The sequence below is a fragment of the Daphnia pulicaria genome, chromosome 8, assembly GCF_021234035.1.
Source record: "Daphnia pulicaria isolate SC F1-1A chromosome 8, SC_F0-13Bv2, whole genome shotgun sequence".
NCBI lineage: Eukaryota > Metazoa > Arthropoda > Branchiopoda > Diplostraca > Daphniidae > Daphnia > Daphnia pulicaria.
Window position 1 is genome coordinate 10,760,798 of NC_060920.1, and position 26,346 is coordinate 10,787,143.

The 26,346-nt window shown below is 40.1% G+C and overlaps 5 protein-coding genes and 1 long non-coding RNA gene across 11 annotated transcripts; 3 read left to right on the forward strand and 3 right to left on the reverse strand.

Moving 5' to 3' along the window:
* Positions 1 to 1,208: 1,208 nt before the first annotated feature.
* LOC124311040 (protein sprouty-like) lies at positions 1,209 to 6,072 on the forward strand. Of its 3 annotated transcripts, XM_046775296.1 has the most exons (9): positions 1,209 to 2,131; positions 2,548 to 2,935; positions 2,996 to 3,163; positions 3,303 to 3,333; positions 3,431 to 3,498; positions 3,571 to 3,841; positions 3,921 to 4,178; positions 4,239 to 4,585; positions 4,659 to 6,072. In XM_046775296.1, exons 1-9 carry the CDS (start codon positions 2,112 to 2,114, stop codon positions 5,013 to 5,015), a joined length of 1,908 nt encoding a protein of 635 aa, XP_046631252.1. In that variant the 5' UTR covers positions 1,209 to 2,111; the 3' UTR covers positions 5,016 to 6,072. The 3 variants fall into 3 exon arrangements, with proteins under 3 accessions (XP_046631252.1, XP_046631253.1, XP_046631254.1); XM_046775297.1 differs by lacking the exon at positions 3,303 to 3,333 and having other exon boundaries at positions 2,996 to 3,164; XM_046775298.1 differs by lacking the exon at positions 3,303 to 3,333 and having other exon boundaries at positions 2,996 to 3,164; positions 3,452 to 3,498.
* LOC124311477 (putative gamma-glutamylcyclotransferase CG2811) lies at positions 6,073 to 6,894 on the reverse strand. The gene is made up of 3 exons (XM_046775994.1): positions 6,619 to 6,894; positions 6,331 to 6,563; positions 6,073 to 6,241 (listed from the first exon to the last, which is right to left on the reverse strand). Exons 1-3 carry the CDS (start codon positions 6,796 to 6,798, stop codon positions 6,187 to 6,189), a joined length of 468 nt encoding a protein of 155 aa, XP_046631950.1. The 5' UTR covers positions 6,799 to 6,894; the 3' UTR covers positions 6,073 to 6,186.
* Positions 6,895 to 7,208: 314 nt separating this feature from the next.
* LOC124311943 lies at positions 7,209 to 9,937 on the forward strand. Its single transcript, XM_046776309.1, has 6 exons — positions 7,209 to 7,901; positions 8,466 to 8,560; positions 8,684 to 8,723; positions 8,788 to 9,013; positions 9,832 to 9,890; positions 9,932 to 9,937. The coding sequence occupies exons 2-6, from the start codon at positions 8,541 to 8,543 to the stop codon at positions 9,935 to 9,937; spliced, it is 351 nt and encodes a 116-aa protein (XP_046632265.1). The 5' UTR covers positions 7,209 to 7,901; positions 8,466 to 8,540.
* A 2,914-nt stretch (positions 9,938 to 12,851) lies between these two features.
* On the reverse strand, positions 12,852 to 17,371 carry LOC124311605. 4 transcript variants are annotated; one of them, XR_006909983.1, is made up of 13 exons: positions 17,130 to 17,371; positions 16,792 to 16,902; positions 16,589 to 16,719; positions 16,034 to 16,259; positions 15,588 to 15,969; positions 15,416 to 15,490; positions 14,909 to 15,354; positions 14,386 to 14,543; positions 14,199 to 14,298; positions 13,801 to 13,987; positions 13,538 to 13,701; positions 12,963 to 13,438; positions 12,852 to 12,884 (listed from the first exon to the last, which is right to left on the reverse strand). It is a non-coding gene; the product is annotated as an uncharacterized LOC124311605 (long non-coding RNA). The 4 variants fall into 4 exon arrangements; XR_006909982.1 differs by having other exon boundaries at positions 14,375 to 14,543; XR_006909981.1 differs by having other exon boundaries at positions 14,199 to 14,543.
* A 937-nt stretch (positions 17,372 to 18,308) lies between these two features.
* Positions 18,309 to 23,812, reverse strand: LOC124310853 (DNA-directed RNA polymerase III subunit RPC1-like). The gene is made up of 17 exons (XM_046774936.1): positions 23,638 to 23,812; positions 23,418 to 23,553; positions 22,191 to 23,345; positions 21,834 to 22,127; positions 21,684 to 21,774; positions 21,229 to 21,624; positions 21,014 to 21,160; positions 20,592 to 20,934; positions 20,224 to 20,526; positions 19,991 to 20,163; positions 19,813 to 19,930; positions 19,612 to 19,741; positions 19,439 to 19,557; positions 19,211 to 19,361; positions 18,970 to 19,154; positions 18,734 to 18,902; positions 18,309 to 18,676 (listed from the first exon to the last, which is right to left on the reverse strand). The coding sequence occupies exons 1-17, from the start codon at positions 23,679 to 23,681 to the stop codon at positions 18,467 to 18,469; spliced, it is 4,164 nt and encodes a 1,387-aa protein (XP_046630892.1). The 5' UTR covers positions 23,682 to 23,812; the 3' UTR covers positions 18,309 to 18,466.
* A 1,029-nt stretch (positions 23,813 to 24,841) lies between these two features.
* LOC124311321 (transcription initiation factor IIB-like) lies at positions 24,842 to 26,213 on the forward strand. Its single transcript, XM_046775766.1, has 5 exons — positions 24,842 to 25,089; positions 25,161 to 25,338; positions 25,417 to 25,604; positions 25,685 to 25,827; positions 25,900 to 26,213. Exons 1-5 carry the CDS (start codon positions 24,968 to 24,970, stop codon positions 26,175 to 26,177), a joined length of 909 nt encoding a protein of 302 aa, XP_046631722.1. The 5' UTR covers positions 24,842 to 24,967; the 3' UTR covers positions 26,178 to 26,213.
* The last annotated feature ends 133 nt before the right edge of the window (positions 26,214 to 26,346 follow it).

Genomic DNA, 26,346 nt, shown 5'->3' on the forward strand with positions numbered 1-26,346 from the left:
CCGTTTTCTATACGAATCGTGTCACGCACATTGTCTTTTCGTGAATCGTGTGTACAATTTCCCAAAAATTAATCTGATAACAAAAAAAAAGGAAATCTGCCGATGTCTATAAAATAAAATATCTGGAAAGCTGGGTATATCAATCAAATTGGCTGCAAAGAGAAAATGCGAATAATTATATACAGGTGTGTGGGGGGGGGGGGGGGCGGGGTGGCCAAAAAAAAGGGGGAGGGCATAATATCGATCGCGTCGTCTGGTCGGCGGCGTGGGCGTCGCGTGGAAAATAAACAAAAGAGACGACGACGATATTCTGCTGCTGCTGCTGGATTGGGGCGGGATCGGCGCTGCTGCCGATTGAAGGAAGTGACTATAAACATCCAGACCGAGTGGTGGGGAGGAGGTCAATCGATATTACTCGTCGACTATAGTCCCCACCCCCTTTCTATATAATCCTCTTCCACCCACATCTATATAACATGGAGAGCTTTTTTAGCCTTCAGAAAAAAGAGACAAGAAAGAAAAGAATAATGAATGAAAGACCCGTGTGTGTGTGTATATATATATATACAACTCACGACGTCCTTGAACTCAATCGGTATCTTTGGTTGGCATCATCGTGTGTGTGTGTGTGTGTGCAATCCGACGATTTCTCCCAGCAACTTTTCGGGTAGTATATACCTACACACAAGTACACACACACAAGTCCGAGAACCATCAATGGAACAATCCATCACGATGACACCCAACAACATCAACTTTAATCGACGGTCATATTAAACAGGAAAAAAGAATCAAGCCTGAAGGTATTTGAAATCATCGTCAGAGAGAAAGAAGGAAAGGTGCTAGCCAAGAAGAAAGGGATGGGCATCAACACGGGGAGAGTCTTGTTATGAATGAGTGGCGGATGCGAATCCCACCGAGGCTAAATAGTTCCTCTCGCCTATATCCCCAAACTAGGCACGACTGTATTTGAGATATCTGGATTTAACATTTTCCACCCTCCTATTTTAATATTGGCGTCATTCGTTTTGATGGATATTATTTCCCCGAGAGAAAAGTAAGGAAAACAGGTTGAAATCGGTCGACTGAGAGTTTTTAGAAAACGGAAATTTCGGTTTGGTTAGAGAGGAGGGTGGCGGCCATCTTGGCTTGTGTATCGCTCCGCCGAACCGTTTGGAGGGGGGGAGGAGGGGAAGAGAGGAGGGAGGGGGAACATTCACAGCGATGGCGGTGCCCATGAATGAAACGCTCGCAGTGCGACATCTTTTCGTTGTTGGCACGCACAAAAGCCAGATGAAGCCCAGTGTTTAGCTGCGTGGAAATTCGACAGCAAAAGTGTGTGGTGGCACTGGTGGCACAACTCGAATGTGTTTTCTTCGTTTCACCGACATCATCACTGCAAACTCTCGTTGGCTTTTCACGAGATTTCAACGTTAAAAAACTGTTGTCTGTCTGTCTGTGTGACGCGATCGGTGTGTGTGTGTGTGTGTGTGTGAAACTCGCCAGTGTTTTTTGTTCATTGATTCATTTCCACTCTCTCTCACACACACATTTTAGTGTGGTTGGTTGGTGTGTGTGTGTGTGTGTGTGTAGAGTGTGGCCTTGGCAACTGGAACGAACAGTGATGGCTTTCCGAGTCGAAAAAGAAGATGGAGACGACATTGCTGGATGCACCTGACTCTTCTTCTTCTTTTCTATGAAAAGGCACACACACAAGTTTTAACCTCCCCAAAAAGTGCCAACAGAATCCGGAACGCTCCTTATAAAACAATACAATCCCCAAAAAGTGTGTGTGAAAAAATCATGAAGCTATACGGATTTTATCGGTGGACTGGACGTTGAAACGAATTTTTGTTTTCTCTCCAATCACATTTATTTTTTATTTTTATTTTGGGTTTGTTGTTGAGTTTTTTCACCCCTGCAATTTTTTTGGTTTTCCCCCCCGTTTTGGGCTTTTTGTTGGGAGAGGCCATTTCTTTCGCCTTTGTTGACTGCCAAAGTATTTCGATCGCCAAAGTGGCCACCGAAGATGGTTCGGGTTTTGGTGGCGATTGCAGGGGGTCTAGGTAGTGTCAGCCCTGCTACTTCCGCGCGATCCGCCATCAGCCAACATGACCGAAGGATGTGAAGAGTAAGTTTTTTTCATTATTTTTTTAATTTCATCTTTTTTTACAATTTAGTAGGAAAATCAAAACACACAGAGAAAAAGAAGGGGGAGAGAGAGAGGAAATAGTTGTGCGGGGGAGGAGGTTGAAAAGCGCCGCCGACCGGAAATGACGTCAGGCGAAGAGAGGTGGAGCTTGGGGTACGACCGGAGGGTCTTTACTTCCGTTCCTAGCCGTCGGCTCCTCCTTCTTCTCCCTCCCTCCCCCACACACACACACAGCTGCGAAGGCCTACACACACACACACAGAAATCGACCGGAATAGAAAATAAAAAAATTTCCCTCTCTCCCCCCCTGCAGTTTCCGGTTGTGGCCGACACAATGAATGAATGTCAACTTTTGATTCATTCAATTAATTATTTCTTTTAATTAAAAAAAACAGGAAAGATTCGTTGGTGCGAGTAAGGGCGCAGGTGATGACGCGGGATGATTCGTCGGGCGGCTGGGTCCCGATGGACGGCGGCGGACTCTCCAACGTCTCGGTCCGTAAGCGCATCCTGCCAATTCACGCCGCCATAGTCGCTGCTGTGACATCCAGCAGCCACAACAACAGTCGAAACAACAACAACCCAGCCAGCAACAACAACAGCGCCAGCAGCCGGAGTAGTAGCACCAGTGGCGGAGGACCCGGTCCTCCACCTCCTCCTCACCACTCGCCAGCTCCTCCTCATTCTTCTTCGTCTGCAGCCGTCATACCCGTCTATCATTGTAATAGTCTCATCCAACAGCACGAGTACCTCATTCTAGGCAAACGCATCTCGGATCAAACAGTAATTATTCTAATGAAACAAAAAGAAGAAGAAATAACGATTGATTTTAATTCATTTCAGGTCGTTCTCAGCTGCACGATCCGTAAAGACTTTCAGTACAACAAAGTCATGCCGACGTTTCATCACTGGCGGACAGGCGACCAAAAGTTTGGACTGACGTTTCAAACAGCTGCCGATGCCAGGGCGTTCGACAAGGGCGTCCGGATGGCAGTCGAGGATTTGCTGAATGGTAGGTCCCAGCAGGATGATACATACGTCTCTCTCTCTCTCTTTATTTAGTTTTGGTTTGATTTTGTCGTTTCTATTTTTTCTATTTCTCGATAATGTGTTTCCATCGAAATCAACTTTCTTCTCTTTAAACCCTAACGCTTTCTTAATCCTCCCTGGAATTGGCCGCGGTGAGTTTTGTCAATTTCGTGAACGAATTGACGATTGTTTCCTAGAGGGAAATTTGAACGTTTCAATGATTTTCTTTTTGATTTTTTTAAAATCCAGGGCTCGCCGACGCGCCGCCAGCGCTGCGTCACATGAACTCTGACGCCAGTGAGGATGACGTATTTATGGTAAAAGATTTTTCATCAATATGTGGCCTCAATTTCCACATGAAATTGCAAATTTGGTATTTTCCATTTCAGACCTTGGACCTGCCAATGGAGCGAACTGATCTGCAGCGTTCGCCAACGTTGAATCATCATCAACAACAACAACAACAACAAGCCAATCAGCCACCACCACCGCCATCTCCTGTTGTTCCTGTTCCACCTCCGCCAACCTCCAATAATGCCCCACTACCTCCGTTGCCTAAAGAACCGCACCTGCACAGGATACATTTCATGCAGAGGCGTCCACTACCTCCCAGCAGCAGCACCAGTAGTTTGCCCTTGTTAAATAATAGCATAACTGAGGGTATGTAAACACCATTTGCTCCTATTTTAATTGATTGAATCTATAGGTTTTAACGGGCATTTTATTTCAATGAAAATAGGGTTGAACAAGGAGCATTCCATCAGTCCGGAGCAGCTCATGTGGCAGCAACGCGACCAGGAGCTGGCCCTGACTCGTGAGCGAGAACGGGCCACCAAAGAGAAGGAAAGGCAGCGTCGGGAACGTGAAGGCGGAGGTATTGGTGGGGGCGGTGTAGGCGGAGGCATGTGGCCACCGGGAATCGGTGGAATTGGTGTGCTCAACGACCATATCGAATTGGACAAGGAAAGTTATTCCTACGTTCAATTCGCACGTGAAGGTAAATTTCATCCAGTTATAAAACCATCACGAAATTCGAATTTAATTCGGTTCAATCCAGGCAATACTGGAGTGGCACTTCACTCTCTCCACTCACTCCACGAGTACAGCTATCCGGTGATGCCCGATCCAGCGACGCCGAAGCCAAGTCAATCGGTGACAGTTGCGCCAGCTCGCCGTGACTCTTTGAGCAGCTTGAAAAAGAATCCCATGACGTCAGTCAACAGCTGTTCCAGCATGGCCACAACGGCGCCCATGTTGCCCAGCAAAGCTGGCCGAGGCGGCAACGGCAAGAAGAAACGAAGAGGCAGCAATAGTAGCTCGAGCAGTACCAAAGCCATGAGCATTAGTCACCTTCACCCTCCAGGCAAAGGCTCGACGGGTCGCGTTCGCTGCAAACACTGTCAGGTAAAACCACACACACACACTCACTAAAAATGACTCACCAATAACTCGGATTAACGAAAAAAAATTGCATCAGGACACTTATCGGCCGGAAGAGAATTACCGCGGTGCTTGTGACCACGCTCCAGATTGCGTGAGATCGACCATCGACGCCGTCTCGTGCGTCAGCTGCGCCGAGTGTCTCATGTACCATTGTTACGCCGATGCCGAGGGCGATTTTGCCCCGCAACCGTGCGTCTGTGGTTCCGGCAGTGTCCGGCGCCACAACGGCAGTGGCTGTTGCAGCATCGAATCCTCGCCCAAACGGTGGTTCGGACTGGCGCTTCTCTCATTGGTCGTACCGTGTCTGTGGTGCTACTTGCCTCTGCGCGCCTGCTACCGATGTGGAGTTCGTTGCGGATGCTGTGGTAAACCTCACGAACCAGCAGCCTAGTAGCCCTCCACCATCCCCCCGTCATTTTTTGTTTTAATTATTTTTTTGTTTTACATTTAAAAAACCAAAACAAGAAAAGTGCGTGCTGCTCTCGAACCCCCCCCCCCAATCCTATATCCATCACCAACAACTCCTTTACCCCGACGCCGGGGTAGGGGACGTCTTTGTTTTTTTCAGTGCCAGTACTACGGAACGGAAGAACAGCCGATCTTTATATATAAATATTATATATATAAAAACAACCCAAAAAGGTGGGCTAAAAACAATCGTCTGAAATATTTTTCTTTGATTTTCTTGTACCCTCTCTCTCTCTATGTTTTGTTGTGTTTTCCATTCACGGAATTCAGTTCGAACAAAAAAAAAATCCCCTTCTTTGTTCAGTTTTTTCTCTCTTTTGTACATTTTCTGCATGGATTGTGTTCCGATATGTTTCATTGTCCTTCACACACACACACACACACACACACTTTTTCTCTCTTTTCATAATTGTTCTTCATGTATAATGAATTCTTTTTTTTTTCCTTTTTTTTTTCGATCAAGAACCTCCCGACACTTGTGTGTCCGCGCGGATCGAGCGGATCGAAAGTGATAAAGTTGTTTGTTTTGGGGAGGTTTATCAAATTGAGATTTTTTTAAAAAAGAACCTTTTTTTTAATATTTTTTTTTAATGAATAAAATATGGGAAAGAATTCGCCGACTTTCCAAGGGCTCAGGGGAGTCGCCGCGTTCTTTTTTATCCAAAGACAATGGCAGCAGTGCATCCGCGAACAAAGCAAATGAATACATTTGCTAAAACTCCCACACACACACAACCCCGACTGTTTGTTTGTTTGAAGGGGGAAATTATTTCTTTTTTTTTTTGTAATTTTTTTCTTTCATTTCAAGCGGTTTACTCGCGTGTTTTCCTCAATCCCAGTTCGTTTATACAGTTTCCGTTTTAGTGAAATTAACTCCATTACCTCTATCCTGTCTATTTCTGATATTTGGATATAATATCGCCCAAATTTTGTTTTTCCCCTCCCTCTCGTTGTAATAAAATAAAGACTGATAAAACAAATTATTATCTGATTAATTTTTATTCAACATGGTTTCTGAAATATTACCAAATATAGAACTCTGGTGGTAAGAAACACTGGAAAGTAACAGTTGGCACTGGGCAATAGTGTGTAGGCTAGTTACTTTTAAGCACTTGCATTATCTCTTCTGGTTTCTGCATGTCATCATCACTACAAAACAGATTTGGGGAATTTTGGCAGGTGGTTTACACAGTACTTATTAGATGTTTGATGGCTTTACTTCTGTATCGCGAATGTACCTTGATACGTATCGTTTTCCATGGCTGCCTTCACTTGAATAGGATTCGTAAAACTCAAGTTCAAGCATTTCTGGCTTGTATTCTCTAAGAAGGTAAATCCATGCTTCGATTATCTTTCCATCTGCTGCCTCAAAACTATGCACTTGTCGTACATACAAAGTGGGATGATTTTCGAGTTCATCCAACTTGGCTAGAGTTGCATCGTCAACTGAAAACAATTCTCCTTTGATTCTCTGAATAAAAACCAATTAATATATGAAAGTCTTTAATTTAAAAAATAAGATTTACATATCCTGTTCCAGGTTTTTCGATAGCAAATGGAATGTTGTATTTTGAAGCAATAACCAATGGGAATTTTTGGCAACAAGTAGCTTCAGTTATAAATTCAGCTGTTGACAAGTAATGATGATTTGGTTGGTTTCTTTTCAATGTCCCATAAACAAACACAGTGTAGGATGACTGCTCCATATTTTTTAATCTGTAGGTTATTTATCCAGTTATATTTAAAACGAAACCAAAATAATCTTTTATGTAATATTTATATTTTACCAATTTGCTGCAACGTCATCTAGCATTCGAAAAATCAACCCTTCTCATTCCTTAGCCACACACAGATGTCGGTGTCAGTTGTTTCTGTGAAAAACCAAATTTTAAAATTTTAAACTTTGCATTGCTTAAATTTTACCTTGCTTTTAAACAAATTTAACACTAATAAATTCTGGATTTCGTTTATTATTATATCTAATGGAACTCAAATTTCAGGGAGATCACGAAAATTTGATTTATTTTGACGATAGCTCAATGGTTAAGGCGCTATCGCTTACTTCCGGAAAATTTGCATGAAAGTAGCAAGGTTCTCTGTACAGTTCTCAAGATTGAATTCTAGGTTTTAACAAACAAAAATGCACTTTTCAAGTTTTGTGAGTATCTTAAGACTTGTCCTTCAAATACTGAGTTTTTAGACGCGTTATAACTGTCATATAGAAGACGTGTTGATGGTGTCAATTGTGGGCTGACGAATTCCGGCTATATTCCTTTTATTTTATATTTCTGTGAACCCCCCACTCATATTCGCATTCGCTGCCGATTATGACCGCATTCTGAACCCTCGATAATGATCGAGGATCGAGGTTATCATTGTCTTTCACTCGTCGAACTTGCCGATTAGGCCGATTTTGCACCGGTCAGACAAGTGAAATGCCAAATTCAACATAACGATGGGTCTCCAGAGACATGTTTTCGATAAAAACCAGCCCTTCGGTATGACTTTTCCAAGGGTGCATCGGGAAATACTGCCAAGTGTTAAGTCTTTTTTCTCGAAAATAGATGGCGTGTTATTATTTTGTTTGACTAGTCGTCTGCTTTTCTTCGTTTTGAGCACTGTTTGGTGTTTTCAGTTTTGGATATGACAATTTATGGCAATTTATCAGTGAAATCGTCGTTTTCCATATTATTGGAACCGAAATATTACAGTCCTGTGGTGACTTATGCAAGGTCTATTTAAAAAGAACAATTTTTGGTCGGCCTCGGCCGTTATCATCAAGTCTTCATTCGTTCTTCAAAACACACAGGTGAATCCACAACAGTTTATTAAGGATTTCTTGCATCACGCCTTGCATTCACTCTATACAATCAACTAAATATATATTTTAAGATCAGTTTGTTCGGTAAATGTTTCAAGAACACAGTGCATCCAGCTTTGCAAGATGCAACAAATTAATACTCACTACTCAGTAATAAACTTCACACCAAGATATTAAAATAAGTTTGGCCTAGAAATCAATATTATTAGTGGTGAAAACAGCGCATTTTTCACAATTGCGAAAACCCAATCCATTTAATGAAGAGAAAGGTTTCTTCTTGACCTCCTGTTTATAATTTAGTTCCTAGCTTGGTGCCTTAATCTGACGCAAAAACTAACCTGCTTTTCGTGATGCTCATCAAATTTACTTTCGATTTCAGGTTTCCTTGACAAATATCGTAAAATCGCTTAAATTTGAAAAATAACGAAGTCTATAGAAAAATTCACGAATTTTACCATATTTTTCGTTAATATTGTAGTCTTTTTGTAGATTTGCATGTTAAATAGTTAAGTCTGAAATAGCAATCTAAATAATTTTAATATTTGGTCATAGGGAAAGCTGCTTAGCTGCTGCAGTTATCTAGTCTTTATCCTCACTTGATTCATTTCGTGCCAGCTAGTCACTCATATGATCACCCATATGATAAGGTAAGCATCAATACCACCCATCACCATGCTACTGCAATACTTCATGACACTTTCTTTAGCATCAGGAAATTTATCTCAACATGTAGGTAATGCTGTATGTTGCTGTAAATTCAATTTTTACAGTTTTTTCATCATGAGCATTTCAGTGTACTTCTTAAAAAAGGTAAAGATTGGTATGCTTTATTCATTGTTATATTTCTAATAACGTAAAAAATTTGTTTTTACAGAGCACGAAGATTCTTGTGCCAATGCTGACCATTGTCCATGACAGAAGGACTTCCAACAAAATTCTTCTCCATCCTTATCTTTGCGACGCACGCTCATCTAGCTTCACTGCTTTTAAACAAGATTTATTTTACTTCACTGGCGACTTGGCGAGTTTCTGGACCACTTCAAGATCGCTTCCGTCCGCTGTTACACACCTGCAGTCACTCACCACGGGATTATGCCTAGGTACCCAACAATTCACTTATTTTCTTAGGTTATCTACCAATAGTCTAGTTGCGTTAGACTGTGTCTGTGTAATAGTTTCCAAAATTAGGCCCTTCTTGCGCGCAAACAAAGTTTACTTGGACGCTTCTTTTTTCTAACGCTAGATGGCTTTTTGATAATTTGCAGTCTAAACAGCTGTCAAAACAGTCAGTTTCTGCTACTTTGAACATCTCTTTAAACATTTATCGACAGTTATTTTGTTGAAATATTTAGTGATAACTGACGATTATTATTCCCCCAACAAAGCTCACTTGTTAAATTTTCGATAATTGCTTTTTTTTTACTTCCGGTTTACTCATTTCAGTCAGTAGTTCAGTAAATATTCATCTGACGCACGAAAGAACCACATATTCGTAATCCTCGTCGAATTTGTGGTAAAGTTCACTTTTCGTTTTGTACGTTTTCGTACTTCCGGTTTTGAAAATTTTCCTGAACTATAGTTCAGGAAAATTCTCGATTTTGGCCAAATTTTGGATTTCGTTTAAATCACACCTATTCGACCCCAAATTTCATGGAGATCACGAATATGTGGTTTAATTTGACGACTGCTCAATGGTTGAGGCGCTGTGGCTACTTCCGGTTTACTTCCGGAATTTTTTTTTAAGACTAGCAAGTGAGCTTTGTGATGTGTACAGTTTTCAATATTGTTAGCTAGATCTTAAGCAATTTAAAGCGTGCCTTTAAAGTTTTGAGCCAAAAATAACAGATCAATGTACCTATATGTATTATGTAACTTTCATTGGCATGACACTTAATAAGAATTTTTTATCTTTCTTCAGATGATGCAGAGGAGACGTCGAGAAAATTGACACCAAAACATCGCCGGTATCTCCAAAGTGTCAGCGCGGATCATTATTTGTTGTTGGTAATATGTGTTAGTGTTAGTTAACCTGTTGGTTGCCACGCCTTTGTTCTCCCCTGCTCCTTAGCACGGGCTGCGTGCGCTGTTCGGTCTCGTGGTTTTCATGCCGAGGGGTCGGAAAGTCGCACCAGCCCAAAACTTGCCGCAAGGCGCCTGTTAGGCAATGCACCATACTACCCTAGTTCCCCCTTGTCGATGCGGTGATGGATTCTTCTGTCACCGTGTCAGCCCGGACTTGTCAGCAATGGCAAGTCCCACCTTGGCCATTGATCCTTCAGACGTGGTGCGTAGAGTAGTAGAGTACAACCTACGGGTTGTATGGCGTGGCAGCCAACGGGTTAACTTAAGTGTATGTATGTACGTGATTGTAAAATGTGGTGGAATTGTGGGTGGAGGTGGGACAATAAAGCAATTCCTTTTAATGTTTTTGTTTGCTGTGTCTCATAACTTGTAATAAAAAAATGTTTAGTTCACAATTTGTATATTTTTTACAACTTTGAAGTTTTACATAAGTTATATGCAAGCGACTGATCAACTTCAGATTCTTCAAATAAAACTTCTATGATGAACCACACACTATCTGTAACTCTTTTGATAAGCCAACTTAAGTTAAAAAGAGAGCTGCTAACATCAAACAATTTTAGTAAACACCACAAAGTACGTCTCTTTCGTAACTTGCCCTGTAAATGAAGTTCGTCCAAACACTAGAATATGTCGGAATGTGGAGCGACTAGAGCAATAGTCCCCTCCAACATGCGAAATAGGAAAGACCCAACCAAAATAAGAAAACGTCGCAATGTCTTAAGGCTTTTAGGTGACAAGAGAAGTCGTACACAATGATTACCTAGGTTTTAAAAAATTATTTCCCTATTAAAGATCAACAATTCCCAGTGACTAGTAACTATTAAGATATGACCGACAAATCTGAATATAGTTATAATATTTAGGAGCGTCCCTGTAGTAAGTTGGAGAAGCGTAAGGTGTGGTGTAATATTCAGGTGCCTTAGTGGTGTAGTAACTCGGGATGGAGTAATACTTCGGAACTTCGGTGTAGTTGGTCGGAGCAGCGTAAGTAGTGTTATAATACTCAGGTGCGTCGGTAGTGTAGTACATAGGGGCCTCGGTGTAGCGTAGGTTGTGGTGTAGTAAACTGAAGCCAAGGTATAGTATTCCGATTCATCGTAGTACGAAGGAGCAGCCGCTGTGTAGTAAGTTGCGGCTGCGTAGTACTTGGCCGCCTCAGTTGTAGTTGTATAGCTTAGGGCAGAGTAATACTTCGGGGCTTCGGTGTAGAGGCTCGGGGAAGCACAAGATGTGTGGTAATACTCTGGAGCCTTGTTGGTGTAGTACTTGGGCGGCTCGGTGTAGTATTCAGCCGCTTTGGTGGTGTAATAAGTTGGAGCCTCGGTGTAGTAGCTAGGAACTAGGTAATACTTGGGAGCCTCGGTGCAGCAAGCTGGGGCAACATACGTGTAATACTCCGGTGACTTGGTGGTTTTAGTACTTTGGAGCCTCGGTGTAGTACGTTTGATGTTGTAACTCGGGGCAGCATCAGCTTCGGTGTAATACTGGTGTAGTAATCGTGTGCCTCAGTGTAGTAACCGGTTTTTGCGAATGTTGTCGTTGTGTAGTAAGGCGGCGGCGTGGTGCTTTGGTGTCCGCCATACCCAGGAGACATCGGTACACCAGTGATCGACCCAGCCTTCAACGATACGGCAAACGGCGACATCACGACATCACAATAAACTATTCGGCAAATAATTTGAACATTAATATTCAATATGGTACATAAACAGATAAAATACAAATAATTTATACAAACTCCGCGAAACAGAATATTTACCCGATTGCGTACTGATAATACGACGAAGAATGCACTCGGTAACAGTGCACTGCAGTATTTCATCCATGTTTCTTTGCCAGTATTGTTCTCTCCAGCTAATCGCCCTGATACAACAGCATGGTGATCATGTTCCATACAACAGCGACCCAATTTGATATCACAAAAGAACGTAACATCTCCAGTCTAATAAAAAATAAAGTCCAAACCCAATAATTAGAATCTAATTTAACAAGAACTTCATATACTATCTAACAACAACATTAGAGCAGTCAATGTTGGTTAAGTTTTAATCACAGTAGTACAATTTATATGAAATAAAATGTTCAAGGATTCTTACCAACCAAACGTTCGATCATGCTTTAAGCTCGGTATTCACTCGATAACCACCAAAATCTCCTCTCCCCTATTTCCAAAACAAAGCAACAGCCAAATCCGTGTTTACGTCCCAACCGACAGCAGCGACGACATGGTCAGTTTACATCTGCTGAAATAATTTATAGATTTTAATTAACATCGCTAAAACATGTACAGAAATAACTGTTTACCTTTTCACCATTGTTTAAGGTCAAAAATTGCACCCTCCACATTAGCTTTGAGCAAGCCATTAACACTTTCCGCTTTCACCTTCTCGGTTGTCCATTGGCTCAAATATTTAGGAGAACGGAGAACTCGACCTATGTTACCGCCACCGATGTTGCGGAACAGCGCTACGTGCTCGTGGGCATCTTCAAGGGCACCGCTCAGGGATTGGAAAAGATTTTCGTTTAAAACCTAACAAGAAAATAAAGGCCATTTTTAGAGGAATTCGTAGAACTAATTCTATTCGTAGAACTAATTCACAGAAATAAATTGCTAGCAGTTTAAATATACTCTTAGATACTATCGAGCAGGAAGATTATCAAAGTTATTCAACATTCTATAAAGGTGTAATCATTGAGACTTTTAAAGACAAATTTCGTTTGGCATAAAATGTTTACCTGAGGCAATAACGAATTTGTCGTAGGTGATGGTACGGCCATCGTCAAGTGCGGCTTGCCGACCGACAATGTCAAGTTTAACCGCGCGGTGTACACGTACGAATATGTTATCTTTGCTATTCAATTCGACGTGATTGCAGTCGAATTCGTCTTGTTCGAAAGACAGACAAGGAACGAAAACAAGTCATTTGTACATGTGGCACAAAATTACAATAATAAAGAACTCACCTTCACTCTTTGCCGTTACACTGTTTGAAACGAAGTTTATTCGAAACTTCGGGGTTGCCGTGTTGGGTGTCGGAGAAGCTCACTTGACTGATTTCTGTCGTACTTGGGCGCTCCAGTGTAGAATTCGACAGCTTTGGTGATGTAATAAGCTGGAGCCTCGGTGTCGTAGGTTGGGGCAGCATACGTAGTTGCGTAGTCTCGGTAGGTGCCTCGGTGTAGTACTGTAGCGCTTCGGTAGTGTAGCTCGAGGAGCAGCACAAGTTGTGGTGTAATAATTTGGATCCTTGGTGGTTTAATTGTAAACCCAACAGTGCAACCTCGGTGTAGTATCAGGTCGTTGCGTATGTTGTTTAGTAAGGCGGTTGCGTTGTGGTTTGGTATCCACCTTAACCAGGATACGTCGGTACACCAGTGATCGATGATCGATCCAGCCATCGACGATACAACAACCAATAGCAGCATGACGGCATAGGTAACTAGATAATATTAAACATTCAACAATATAACGGACATATTATCAAATAGAAAAAATGGAAATTGATACAAAATTCCACGTAGAAATACAGATTATTTACCCGTGATTACGACCTGGTAATATGACGAAGAATGCAGTTGTTGCCGGGTCAGAGATGCTCACTCGGTTGACTTCTGTTGCCTTTTCTCTTTCCTTTTAAAAGATTTTCTCTCGTGGTCGACATCAACGATACAACACCCAACAGCAACCCAATGCCATAATTAGCTATGCAATTAACATTCGGAAATTATTTTTCGAAGTCGTACCAACAACTAATAACAAGATAGAATAGATTTACGACTCGAAATAAAAATGAACATTTACCCATGATTGCGAACTGATATTACGACGAAATATGGAGTTGTTGCCGTGTCGGAGATGCTCACTCGACTAATCCCTGTCAACTTTTCTCTCGCCTTTTATACAATTTTTTTTTCTCACCCCTTCTCTTAACCCTAATGGCTATTTTACCTTCTTGATAATGAAGCAAAACGTCCCGTTCTCACCCAACCTCTACACCAATGCCTGACACTTTTTACGTAATGATCTTCATGACCTTCGATTGAAATGCAAACTGGCCTTTCCTTCTGCAGGTGACTTTACCGGGGATGGGTCTACAATAACCAATATAAAAATGAATACCAAATAGTAATACTAATAAATACCACTTGCGGCTATTGTACCTTTTGATAATGAAGCAACACGTGTCATTCTCACCCAACCTCTACACCACTGCATGACACGTTTTACGTAATGATCTCCGTGTCCTTCGAGTGTCAAGGTCATAGAAACTGGCCTTTTTCTTTCTGCAGGTTGACGTTGCTGGGGATGGGTCAACAAAAACCAATATCAAAATAAATATCAAATCATAAATGATAATGGCTTAAATTTTAGTCACTTTAAAAATACCACATTTGACATTTTGAGTCATTTGACTCGTTTCTTCGGTGAATGAATAAATCTTCCATTTCGAACCGTTTGAAGGAGTCGGGTTTTATAAAATATTCTACTGCAAACTTTTCTAAGTTTCAAACATATTCCTTGCACCTGCGGTCGGAGAAGAAAATCTAAAAAAGATAAATTATGAAAATAAAAAAATACAAATCAAAGCTTCTCATAAAACGGTTGAATATAATCAATAAAATAAGAAATAGACGCGATTGCTAAAGCTCGATAGACTGTCAGAGTTCGTCCGCTACGTTCACAACACATAACTTAAAAATGAACTTAAATGATCCTAAGTAGCCACCCAGGAGAAGCGGGGGGAATCATATTTCCACAGGTGATTTAGGAGTATCTAAAACGCAAATCAAATGATTGATTGACAATACCTGAACTCTAGGGCTATGGATTTTGTAACCGCAAATCAACAATGAGATCCTACTAGCAGCTTTTAACATAAATGAATAACATTTACAGGAGCTACCCTTACCCTGTCTTTATCATTGACATGTCTACCATCTTGAAAAGTTGATTACCGCCGGAACCTATCGCGTGTCGTTTGATGCAGCATGAACAAAAGGGAAAAAAATTCCACCCTGTTACATGACCAACGCGTTTATGCCCCAGTAAAGTATGCGCAAGTAAAACAATGTTTTGATACTCGCTTTGTTTTCGTTGCTAAGCAGTAAAATGTGTTGAAATTTGGGTTTTGCTCTTCACACCGAATGTAGACGGAAAGGACTCGGCTCGGATATATACAGGATCGTTGGCTCCAAACAAATTCAAATTATTTCCTGCGAAAGCAAAAGCTTCATGTCGTACCTAGCATTACCTTTTTCATGATTTTTTTTTTCATTTGGTTTAGTGTTTCGTTCAGTGACTCCTCGTCACCAAAACCCCTCAATGGGCAACACCTCTGCGTCATCTGGGTAATACCTGGGTAATACAAACAATTGAATTTTAGCTTTAGCAATTTGACTAACGTGTAATTACGTACCCTCGTTTAAGCCTCGATGGAATGGTAACCCTAAAGAATTCAGGATTGTCCGGACCGCTCAAAGGAGGCGTTGTTCTAGATTTAAATTCTTATTTTACAGACCGTCCGGTTCAAACTGCAGCCAGTCAAGCAAGGGAAGACACTGCCCGACTGACTCGACCAGGGAGGTTACCTGGCCATGGTTAAGAGAAACCGGAAAAAGAGCGAAGAGAGCCGAGGAGCAGTTATTACGAGAGCGATTAATCTCAGTAGGCTTCCGGCTTAGACTCATGACCCTCCAACAGATTTCATCGAATCATGCGCCTTGCAAGTCCCCGTTCGACCAGTCCACTCCCTTCCTCCTGGTTGTCGTAGCGAGTGAGTAACCACCGGCGGGCGTTGGTTAGTGGTTATTTAGGGAAACGGGGCCACTGAAGAAGGGAGCCCAGATATGCACTTGTAATTTATATCTACATCTACATAATTTATTGACGAAATGACGAGTCTTGAATTTCAGCAGTCTCTCCTCAGTATTACTAATGGATCAAGTATATGGAACGGTAGCAACGATTAAACTAAAAAAAAAAAAAAATATATTTTAATTAAAAGTCAATAACTGAACGAAACTTCAAGCATAACCTAAACGCCGGTACAGGTAGCAAGAGACGACGTATCGACAAAACGAAGCCGATAAAATAAGCCCGACAGCCATCAGGCAACATTAACTATTACCCAACTGCATATAGGCCTACTGCATGGATATCAAAATAGGCAAATGACACATTAAAGTATGGTGTTGAACTGCAAGTCTGCACAAGCTCCATTTCAGCACATCTCTCAACTGGAAAACCACTGTACCACCAAACTGACCATGGGCACAAGCAAAAAACATTAATAAACCAATAACATTTTGAAATGTGAAAAAAGATACCAATAATGATTTACTTTTAATATACACTTAACTAGAGAAAAAGAAATCAAAGTGATCAAAGATCATCACATCACAAAGATTTCAATTCAGGTTTTTAAAAATAAAAGGAATTTCTGTTCTACTTCATAAAAAAAAATGTACAACTCTTTACAAGAACTTTCCACAAAAGCTCTATTATGAAGCACGAAAAAAGATGTCACTTGTCTTTGACATCAAGAACAAAATGTTAGCCTACTTGATTTATCATACTAATACATTATTACCATTTCAGATTTTCTGTTTTGATCACATTTTTGTCTTGCAACATATAGTAGAGACCCTCTCAAACACACATTTTCATAACAGGGCAGCAAACAAATGGAGAAAGGAAAGATCTTCGACTTGCTTTTAAAAACTGAATTAAAGCAGATTAGAAAATGGACTTCGACGCAGACTCGAAAAGCCACAACACTCATGATTTCCTTACCTGCTTTAGAATTGTTTCTGTATATGACTAAACTTACAACCAGTACAGGTAGCAAGTCTGCAAAAGGAAAACCTATCGCCAGCTGGCTGCAACAAAGTAACCAGCACAGACCTATTTAAGGAAATATAAAAATTACCATAGGGAAATACAGTATGTACACAATTACACATGACTCATTATGATAAAAAGAATACCAGGAGTAAAAGAAAACTACACAGTCCAACAGAATTATATCTCAAATTTTACAAGGAAGTTATAGTTGGCAAGGCATTCAAATTGCAAATTGATCTCTAGTCATATTGACTTAAGTACTTTAGTAGGAAATTGTATAAAAATACTTATTTTTGCTGGTGCATTGGACGACACACACCTGGCGCCTGGGTACAGACGTCACGACCAGCAGCCCATTTCCATTTGTCCCTGAAGAGTGAAGACACTCACGCAACCTGGTGGACATCATTTTATCCACCTAGCGACAGCCAATTGGATTGCTTGCTTGCAGAAATTTGAATTCGTCACGACCTTTTTTCACTAGCTGGCACGAAATGAATCAAGTAAGGATAAAGACTAGATTATTCCAGCAGCTTTCCTTATGACACAAAACACATTTGGTTAGCTATTTCAGATTTTCCTTAACTTATCAGCATGAAAATCCATGATATTGACAGAAAGTATGGATAACGATTAAAAAAAAAACTTACAATTTTCTTAAGAAAAGAATAATTTTTCAGCCTGTGGCTGTAAGGCAGCAGCAGCAATGGTTATCTGTGTTTGAGTTCCAACTAACTTTTGGCATCAAACAGTGAGTTAGTCATGTTGAATCTAAAAGAAATATGTCAATAAATATTCCAACATTAATGCAATAAACTAAAGTTATTGCTACCTACTGCTTTAGTAAAACATTGAGAAAAATACAATACATGTCGGTATGTGCCCTCCATCTTTTTATGTGATTTCCTTCCCCAAAGTTGCTGCAATCAACCTCAAGATTACCCATGACCTTGATTATGTTCCCGTAGCTTTCTCTATGAAAGAAAATAAAGTTTATCACATTTAAAAAAGTTAAAAAATTCTTTAAGGAAGAATAATACATGTCTGTCACTGAATTATTTGTAGAAAAAACATGGTCAGAAAAAATAACACATATCCACAGTCCACACTAAGTTAGTGACCTAACAAGATCAATAGAAACTCCAGAAAATATCAACTAAATTGGTGAGGAGGTATTCACAAAATTGTGATTCAGCTATTATTGGTTTAAAACTCTCAGACTGCTCAACGTGATTAAGTGTTGAGAAACACGGTGAAGTAAAATCAAGTGTTACTTCCGACTCGTGAAACCGCATAGGTATCACGCCGGATCACTTTTCAACTTCCGATCACACACGACTTGCTGATGCTTGACTTAATCACGGATTCCTTGCAGTACACAAGAAAGCAATGAATACTAAATAATTCGAGAGAAGAACTAGAGTTCTTTACGAAATTAACCAAAAACAGGATAAAAATTGCAAAGGTTCCCAAAAAAAATTTCTGCTGTAATATTTAGGCTGAAGAACCAAAACAAAACAAACGAAAAGCAAACACCGTACAACGACAGCAACGTAAGAAAAAAAAATGTCGACTTCTTAAAGTTTAACGCCATCGACTCCATGAATCCAGATTATGTATAACACTAAACCATAGGGACGTGATATTCTGGAACGTCAAAAATAAGTGGCACGGGTTTTGGTGGATCTTTCTTTCCTGTTTTATACAGTAGTTTAAAAGCTCCTGTCCCGATCGACATAGGTATCCCCATGATGATGCATTCACTTACACCAGTAACCTCATCTTCCTGGCCGTAGTATGCTGCATCAAACAAATGATCTGAGGTCCTTTCGAACTAGCAAGAAACAAGAGTTATTCGTGGAATATAAACAAAATATCTTCCAATGCTTACCGAGGCCAACATCAAAACTGACTCTTTCATTTTAGCCAATCCGTTTCTCGTGATTCCCAAGATTTCACCACGACAACTCATCAGATCTGAAAGAAGGGCGACGTGACGACGATCGACACTCATGCCGTGGCTTTCCATGGTGAATTGAATTTCTTTTGCAATCGTTGCTCTGTGTTAATTATTTATTAATTATTTCTTTCTTTCTTTTGTTAAGAAAAAAAAAATGGATAACTTACTTGGCAGCTTCGATTCCCAAAGTACTGTAAACTTCCAAAATATTGTTTGATGTAGTGGAGGACCCTTGGACGCCGTAAGTTGCCATCACTTCCCGCATGTTGTCACCTTCAACAAGTAGGTAATATCTCGGTGGCTTTCTCGTATCATCAATATTGATGACAGCTCGACTGACAGTTGGCAAACCCTAAAAAAAAAAGAAATAGTTATGTTTTAAAATTCAAAAGATATTAGAAGACGCACCTTAATGACGACTTTCGGCAACTCTTCCTTGAGATGTTGCATAACGTGATACATCGACGATTTCGCGGATGGAGCAGGTTTGACGGTAATTATGGTTTCACTGACGACTACAACGAAATTCGGTTTAATTTTAAGCTTGCCAGTGCATAGGCTGACATGATTAAAACAAACAAAAACAAATTCAATCTAAAAATTTAAACTCTGAATTTCATTGATGAGAATTGTTACCTCCATCGAATGGAACTTGCGTCCACTTCCAATTTAAGCAATCGGATCCTATTCATGTCCAATTTGATCAACATGAAACAATCATCGGGTAAGTAGACTTCCTCGAAATATTCTGTTACCTATAAAAATAAAATTGTTTAAGAAGTTAAAACCCTAAGATGTTCCATTTTTACTTCTCCCAGTGTGGTCTTTTCTATCCTTCCTTTTACTCGTCGAGCATACTCAGGGTCATCATCTTTTAAAAGCTGAGTAGAAATGACTGGCGTACTGATTGCTTTTGAAGCATTAATAATTTCCTTAATCCTGAAATAATTCCATTTAACGAATCTATTGCCACCACAGTAATTCAAAAAATTGCACAAAATTGAACATACCTTGGAACTCCTTGTGTAATGTTCATGGAAGCAACACCAGCAAAATGAAAGGTCTTGAGCGTCATTTGAGTACCCGGTTCTCCAATACTTTGTGCGCAGAGTGCTCCAACGGCGGTACCTGCGACAAATGATTTTTAATTCTTTCTTCTAAGGGGGGAAACAAATTTCAAATTTTCACCTGGCTCAATTTTAGCCTTTTCGTACTTTTCCTTCGAAAAGTCACAGAACTCTACCAACTGACCAACGGTTATCCGCTCCAGGTGTTTTTCCACTGGATGTAATGATCGACCTTCCATTTTGTAAATCTCTCGCACCGACTTAATCCGTTTGACTTGGCTCTCGAGAAAAACTCTATTTTAATGACGTTAGAAGAACCACCGCTATAAATGATTATTTGAAGTGCAAAGTAACCTGAGTTCATGCTTAAAATCGATTCCAAGTGTTTTAAACGAATCCGTGTCCATAATCGTGTTGAAAGCTTGCTGCAGTTCAATATCATCCAAAGGATCTTCATCCGGATAAGGGGAAGCAGCTTTGATATGGTCAAGAGCTCGTTGGAAATCAACGGGGCGATCTTTGGCTTCCATGTAAGTAGGATCTAGCCCATCACCTCCATAAACGAACTGGATAATCTCACCAGCGGAGTTCCTCACAGTCGAATCGTATTGGCAACAAAGGTCTTCCAGGGATTTTACTAGTCGTCGTTGCATATACCTTTGGAAAAATACAAAATTAATAACATCATTAAAGTCATTTAGTGCCAATTTCGAATAACCTACCCAGTCTCAGCTGTTTTTACGGCTGTATCTACCAATCCTTCACGCCCACCCATTGTGTGGAAGAAAAATTCTGTGGGAGTCAGTCCGGAGTAAAAGCTGTTGGAGACAAAACCTTTTGCTGCCGGGATTTTCGAATGTCGCTTAAAGTGAGGCAAACTACGGTCTTCAAAACCATTGGGCACTCGTTTGCCGTTTAAAGCTTGTTGTCCTACACAGGCAATCATCTGAGAAATGTTGATGTATGATCCTTTTGAACCACTTTTGGACATGACCAATGGGCTATTGCTCGGATGCAGCTCCTTTTTACACACTTCTCCGGCCTGGTCACGAATTCCAGAAAGTTCTGTGTTCCACGAGTAATAAACAAAATGTTAACATATTATTTGAAGTATTAATTCAGTACTGATTACTATTTATCAAACCTTTCAAGATTTTCGATTCCAAAGATTCCTCTTCATTGCATCCCGGAAGGCAAGGTAATTGACCGATAGTGAGTAAACGAATGTATTCGTCGCACTTGGAATAACCAGAGTCCAACAGTATTTGTTTTTCTTTCAGCAAAGTTTTACCTAAGTAAAATATCGAAGGAATGTTACGAAACACAAAAAATTGAATAAATAAAATATATAATGATTACCAGGGGTTACATCGCCAATGCCGATAGAGAATCCTCGGTTCATCATATAATAAGAAGCTACCCGGCAAAGTTTCCACATTGCCTGAATAGCAAAATCCTCTCCGTAGTCGCGAAGAAGTACGTAAAAAATGTTGATTTTTGAACCAGATCCAATGGTAGATTTGTCAACGCATCCTGCTAACACCTCAGAATTACGGACCAACAGAAACCCGTCATTGACGCAAAACTCTTCGTTCTTCTTTGAATACTCTTTTCCTTTGGTTCTCAGGTTAACTTTAATGCGATCTCCAGGATTAGGACGAAGAATCAAACTGAAAATCTGTTTTCCTGACCATAGGGCTGCGGGTTTTTGGATACACGGAGGCGGAAGTTTAATGACCATGTTTACCTCGTCACCTATTAAAAAGGCAAGTTGATTTAAGTAATGAAAAATGAAAGAAATTAGAGAAACGTGCCTGCAAGCATGGATGCAACCATTTGGCAAGTCTTGGCTCGATCGAAGAAAGCATCTTTTAATGTCAGCAAGTAAGCTCCAGTTATGAAATCCTATTATCAATTTAAATTACACCAATCATCTATACACCACTGATTGAGTAAATTATTACCTGAATAGCTGCTATCAATAATTCGCCGTTACGCGGAGTCACTAAATTATATTTATTTCCCATTAGGATCCAGGCTTCAGCGCGAGCTTCTTCTGTTTGCGGAAGATGGAGATTCATCTCGTCACCGTCAAAATCCGCATTGTAGGGTGTACAGACGCATTCATTGAAGCGGAAAGTGCGGTGCGGCAAAATCTTGGCTCGGTGACACATAATGGAAAGTTTATGCAACGACGGCTGACGGTTGAACAAGACGATATCTTCGTCCATCATATGTCTTTCAATCAAATCGCCGAGCTGAAGGAAAATATTTGTTGCCATTATGAGTAACACGAATTTAAAAAAAAAAAAAAAAATTACCTTCAGGTTTCTTGCAAGGTTTTCGCGATTTCCGTACTTCAGGAACTTTCTAATGCCTGAACTTTTTTCCTGTAGGTAAGTGGCGCCAGGATGAACGTCTGCTCCGTTTCTTACTAATTTTCTCATTAATTCGATATTAGCTTCATTGACACGAGTAGGGAAAGTCAGAATTTTCGCAACTAATTCCGGAACGCCAACTTGATCAATCCGCAAATTCGGGTCAGGTGAAATGACTGTTCTTCCGGAAAAATCGACACGCTTCCCAGAAAGATTTCCACGAAATCGCCCTTGTTTTCCTTTTAAGCGTTGAATTATACCTCGAGATGATTTTTTGGGCTGCATATTCAAAGGAATTCCAGATAATTCACCGTTGATGTAAAGTGCAGATTGCAGTTGCAGAAAATCCCAAGCTTCTAGAATCAATGAACTATTTGCACCGATGAGGCGGTGCTTGACAATAACGTCATTTAGGAAGACAATTTCTGTAAGTTTCATTGTCAAATCATCCTCGTTTGTTCCCGATTTCAAATCAGACACTACAGAAGGTCGAATGCAAACAGGAGGGACTGGAACACGGGTGAGAATCATGTCCTTTGGGTGTCCATGTTGTGGATTCATCAGTAAAAACTGGACATCTTCATCTGGAATTCTCTCAAACAGGTGTAGTACTTCAATTGGATTCAACATTTTGATCAAGCCACATGACAACATTGGTTCAATCTCCTTGTTGAACTGAACAGCATTATCGTAGGCAACCAATTCTGCTTTAATGATGGTATTATCTTTTTTGACACTTCTAAATTTTTCATGGGATATCTTCAACATTCCACACTTTTTTACCACACCATTGATATCATTACAATGGGGGCACCTTGTTACTTTTTTGCACACTTCTTGAATTTGCTTCCTCAGTGCTTTCTTAGTAAGATAGGGTAAATTTGGTTTCCTTAGCTTAGCTCGATAAATGTTTCTCATCTTCTCATTTAGCAGCGCATGAGAGCATGTTTTGCATATTGTTTGCAAGACAGTTATAGTAGCCTTGAAATATCCAACGTGGAAAACTGGAAGCTCCAAATCAATGTAACCAAAATGGCCTACACATTCATCAAGCCCTTTTCCGCACGTCCCACAAAGTGCGTCTTTTACACTCATCCCCTGAAAATTAAAAAAAAAACATGTATTGAAGGATTTCAGCGCAATGTCATTAATTTTAAAATAATTGCTTACCATTCTCCTGTCCAGCATTCCATGTTGCACAGGTGTTCTAGAAGAATCTCGATTATACAGTTCTTTGGCCACTACTTGAATGTGGGATTGCTGTTGTATCTGTTGTGGGCTCTCGATTCCAAAGCTTACTTTGGCTCTATTAATGTGATTAATGTGAATTAATATAGTGATCAAGTATTAAGTCATTAACTTTAAAGAATTTTGAGGAAAAGAAACTTACATTTTTCTAATCACATCAGTGTCACGATACTGTTCTTTAACCATTTTTTGGCTTCTTTCTACAGTCTACGAGATCTTTAAATTGAAGTACGACTAATATTAAACACGTGTAACTTACACGATAAAGGAAATTTTTACCGAACAGGATGTTGGAACCAATGGAACTTACAACAGACACCGCAACTGTGATGTTGCCAAATATATTATAGATTCGGAGGGTATTAAAAACAGTATTAATAAAAATCAACCAAAAAGAAGCTAATTAAAATTTTTGAATTTCAGAAGTTTAAATCTGCTACCTAATATAAATAATGAAGATATTCAAATATTATAAAAATTGCAAAATTGAAAAAAACGTTTGCGCTAGTATTTTAGTGCAGCTTTAGCAAAAGCATTGTTTACACCATGGCCTACTATAGTCACGGCCCATCATCGTACGCTTCTGTGTGGGACCAATTTTGGGTTCCCTGCCCCTTTCCTGTTGCCATAGTACATAGCCAGAGGGTCGTAAGTATCGGTTTTTGTTCCACGTTTCCGCAGATTCTGTGTCTGGCTTGCATAGTGCTATGGTCAGAGTCGATAGAAAGCAAGCGATTGACAGTCGAGTGGGTATAGCGGTGGATTTCCACGAGAGAAGTGTAAGGTTCAAATCTATGCAAGTCATAATCAATTTTCATAATTTTTCCTTGTTTTTTCTATATTTTTAAAGCAAATTAGATGGAATGCCTAGATTGTGTAAAAAATGCGAGTTTTTTCACATTTTTTAAAACAAAATCTGAATTTGTTTTCTTTGGCAAGGACTTAGAAAAAAAAGCAAATTCAGATTTTGTTGAAAATAATGTGAAAAAACTCGCATTTTTTACACAATCTAGGCATTCCATCTAATTCGCTTTAAAAATAAAGAAAAAACAAGGAAAAATAATGAAAAATTGATTACTACTTGCATAGATTTGAACCTAATACCACTCTAGTGGGGATACACCGCTTTAACCACTAAACTGTCAATCGCTTGATTTCAATCGACTCTGACCATAGCACTATGCAAGCCAGACAGAATCTGCGGAAACGTGGAACAAAAACCGATACTTACGACCCTCTGGCTATGTACTATGGCAACAGGAAAGGGGCAGGGAACCCAAAATTGGTCCCACACAGAAGCGTACGATGATGGGCCGTGACTATAGTAGGCCATGGTTTACACACACCTACACACGTGACCACAGCAGTCCATCAGAAGCACTCATTCATACTGATGAGAACTTTGCCTGTTACTGTTCGACGTTCGTACTAACTTTCTACGAATAGCGAATTAAAGTATTTGGTTAGGAATAATGTCATTAGGAGGTGGTTTTCGGATTGGGATTTGCCCTTCTCATCCCCATTACCCCTTGATTTATGATTATCGTTCCAGCGACCGAATTTGCTCAGAATGTGGTTTAGTTGTTGAAGACAGGTTATTGGAATAGCTATTCTGGGTTGAATAAGTACTTTTCCTGGCTAATGTTTTTATTCTGCCTTCTCTAGAGTGGATTATGTCGGCTCAGAATGGCGAACATTCAATTATGAAGCAGCTTATGCAGATCCTTCACAAATTGGTGAGGCAGAAAACACTCTACTGGACGGGACAAATCTTTCAACAATGTTTGGGCCCAATGATTTCGATGTTTTCGTAGATTTTGGAGCAGCATTCAAAAACTGTCAAGTAATTTAATTTGCTAAAGTTTTGTTTGTAAAATCTATCATTTTTAAACCTAACTTCTTCAACTGTATTTTTATTCAGATGAGGAGCTCAGACCAAACTCTTGTCAATGCTTATAAAGAAATAAGCAACATGGCTGATCGTATCAACTTATCGAGAACCGTTGTTGACAGAGCAAATTGTCTTTTCAAGAATGTTTATGATTGCAAGAACTTAAAAGGACACAGCACTGATGCTAGTGCATCAGCCTGCCTATACATAGCTTGCAGGTGTGTAATACTCAACTATTTTGGTACTGTTACAATGAAATTTTGTATTTTATTTATTTATTTTTCTTTGGTTTCCAAAGGCAAGAAGGTGTCCAACGGACTTTCAAGGAATTTTTCGCCGTCATCAAGATAGACAAGAAAAAATTTGTAAGATGTTACAAACTCATTCTCAAAGCATTAGAAACTTCAGTCGATTTTATGCCACGTTTCTGCTCAAATCTTGGTATGCAATTAAGAAAAGTTACCGTTAATTTAATAATTTGTTAATAATTTTAACCCATCAATTTAATTTTAGGATTGCCTGCCATGGTCCAACGAGCGGCATCGCATATTGGACGCAAAGCAGTGGAGCTTGATGTCGTTCCTGGACGTTCATCAATATCAGTTACTGCAGCCGCCATCTACATGGCTTCCCACGCCTCAGAAAATAAATTGACAAAGAAAGAGATAGGTGATATTACTGGAGTGTCCGACGTCACCATCCGCCAATCGTATGAATTTATGTACCCTCGTGCCGCAGAGCTGTTTCCTCCGGAGTTCAATCTAATTACCAGCCAACTACCCCAACGTTAATCGGAGAACAGCAGTTTTTTGGTTATCACTACTGAACCAGGAAATTGATCTCTCTTTTTTTTTTCTCTCATCCTTTAAACAGTTAAAAATGTGATTCGCTTCATTTCGGTCCTAAACCCATGCTTTATTTCACCTAGCCTTGTAATGTGTGACATCCATGTCTTCATCC

Excerpts from the sequence above, each read along its gene's own strand:
- LOC124311040 (XM_046775296.1), top strand. The coding sequence starts at position 2,112 with ATGACCGAAGGATGTGAAGA. Across the intron at positions 2,132-2,547 it reads ATGACCGAAGGATGTGAAGA|GAAAGATTCGTTGGTGCGAG; the intron begins GTAAGTTTTTTT and ends TAAAAAAAACAG. Across the intron at positions 3,164-3,302 it reads CAGTCGAGGATTTGCTGAAT|GCTTTCTTAATCCTCCCTGG; the intron begins GGTAGGTCCCAG and ends TTAAACCCTAAC.
- LOC124311477 (XM_046775994.1), bottom strand. The coding sequence starts at position 6,798 with ATGGAGCAGTCATCCTACACTGTGTTTGTTTATGGGACATTGAAAAGA. Across the intron at positions 6,564-6,618 it reads AAAAACCTGGAACAGGATAT|AGAATCAAAGGAGAATTGTT; the intron begins GTAAATCTTATT and ends GTTTTTATTCAG. Across the intron at positions 6,242-6,330 it reads GGAAAACGATACGTATCAAG|TGATGATGACATGCAGAAAC; the intron begins GTACATTCGCGA and ends TCTGTTTTGTAG.
- LOC124311943 (XM_046776309.1), top strand. The coding sequence starts at position 8,541 with ATGATCACCCATATGATAAG. Across the intron at positions 8,724-8,787 it reads CAGTGTACTTCTTAAAAAAG|AGCACGAAGATTCTTGTGCC; the intron begins GTAAAGATTGGT and ends TTGTTTTTACAG. Across the intron at positions 9,014-9,831 it reads CACCACGGGATTATGCCTAG|ATGATGCAGAGGAGACGTCG; the intron begins GTACCCAACAAT and ends ATCTTTCTTCAG.
- LOC124310853 (XM_046774936.1), bottom strand. The coding sequence starts at position 23,681 with ATGGTTAAAGAACAGTATCGTGACACTGATGTGATTAGAAAAAT. Across the intron at positions 23,554-23,637 it reads ACTGATGTGATTAGAAAAAT|AGCCAAAGTAAGCTTTGGAA; the intron begins GTAAGTTTCTTT and ends TCACATTAATAG. Across the intron at positions 22,128-22,190 it reads ACCTTGCAAGAAACCTGAAG|CTCGGCGATTTGATTGAAAG; the intron begins GTAATTTTTTTT and ends ATTTTCCTTCAG.
- LOC124311321 (XM_046775766.1), top strand. The coding sequence starts at position 24,968 with ATGTCATTAGGAGGTGGTTTTCGGATTGGGATTTGCCCTTCTCATCCC. Across the intron at positions 25,090-25,160 it reads GGTTTAGTTGTTGAAGACAG|AGTGGATTATGTCGGCTCAG; the intron begins GTTATTGGAATA and ends TGCCTTCTCTAG. Across the intron at positions 25,828-25,899 it reads ACGTTTCTGCTCAAATCTTG|GATTGCCTGCCATGGTCCAA; the intron begins GTATGCAATTAA and ends ATTTAATTTTAG.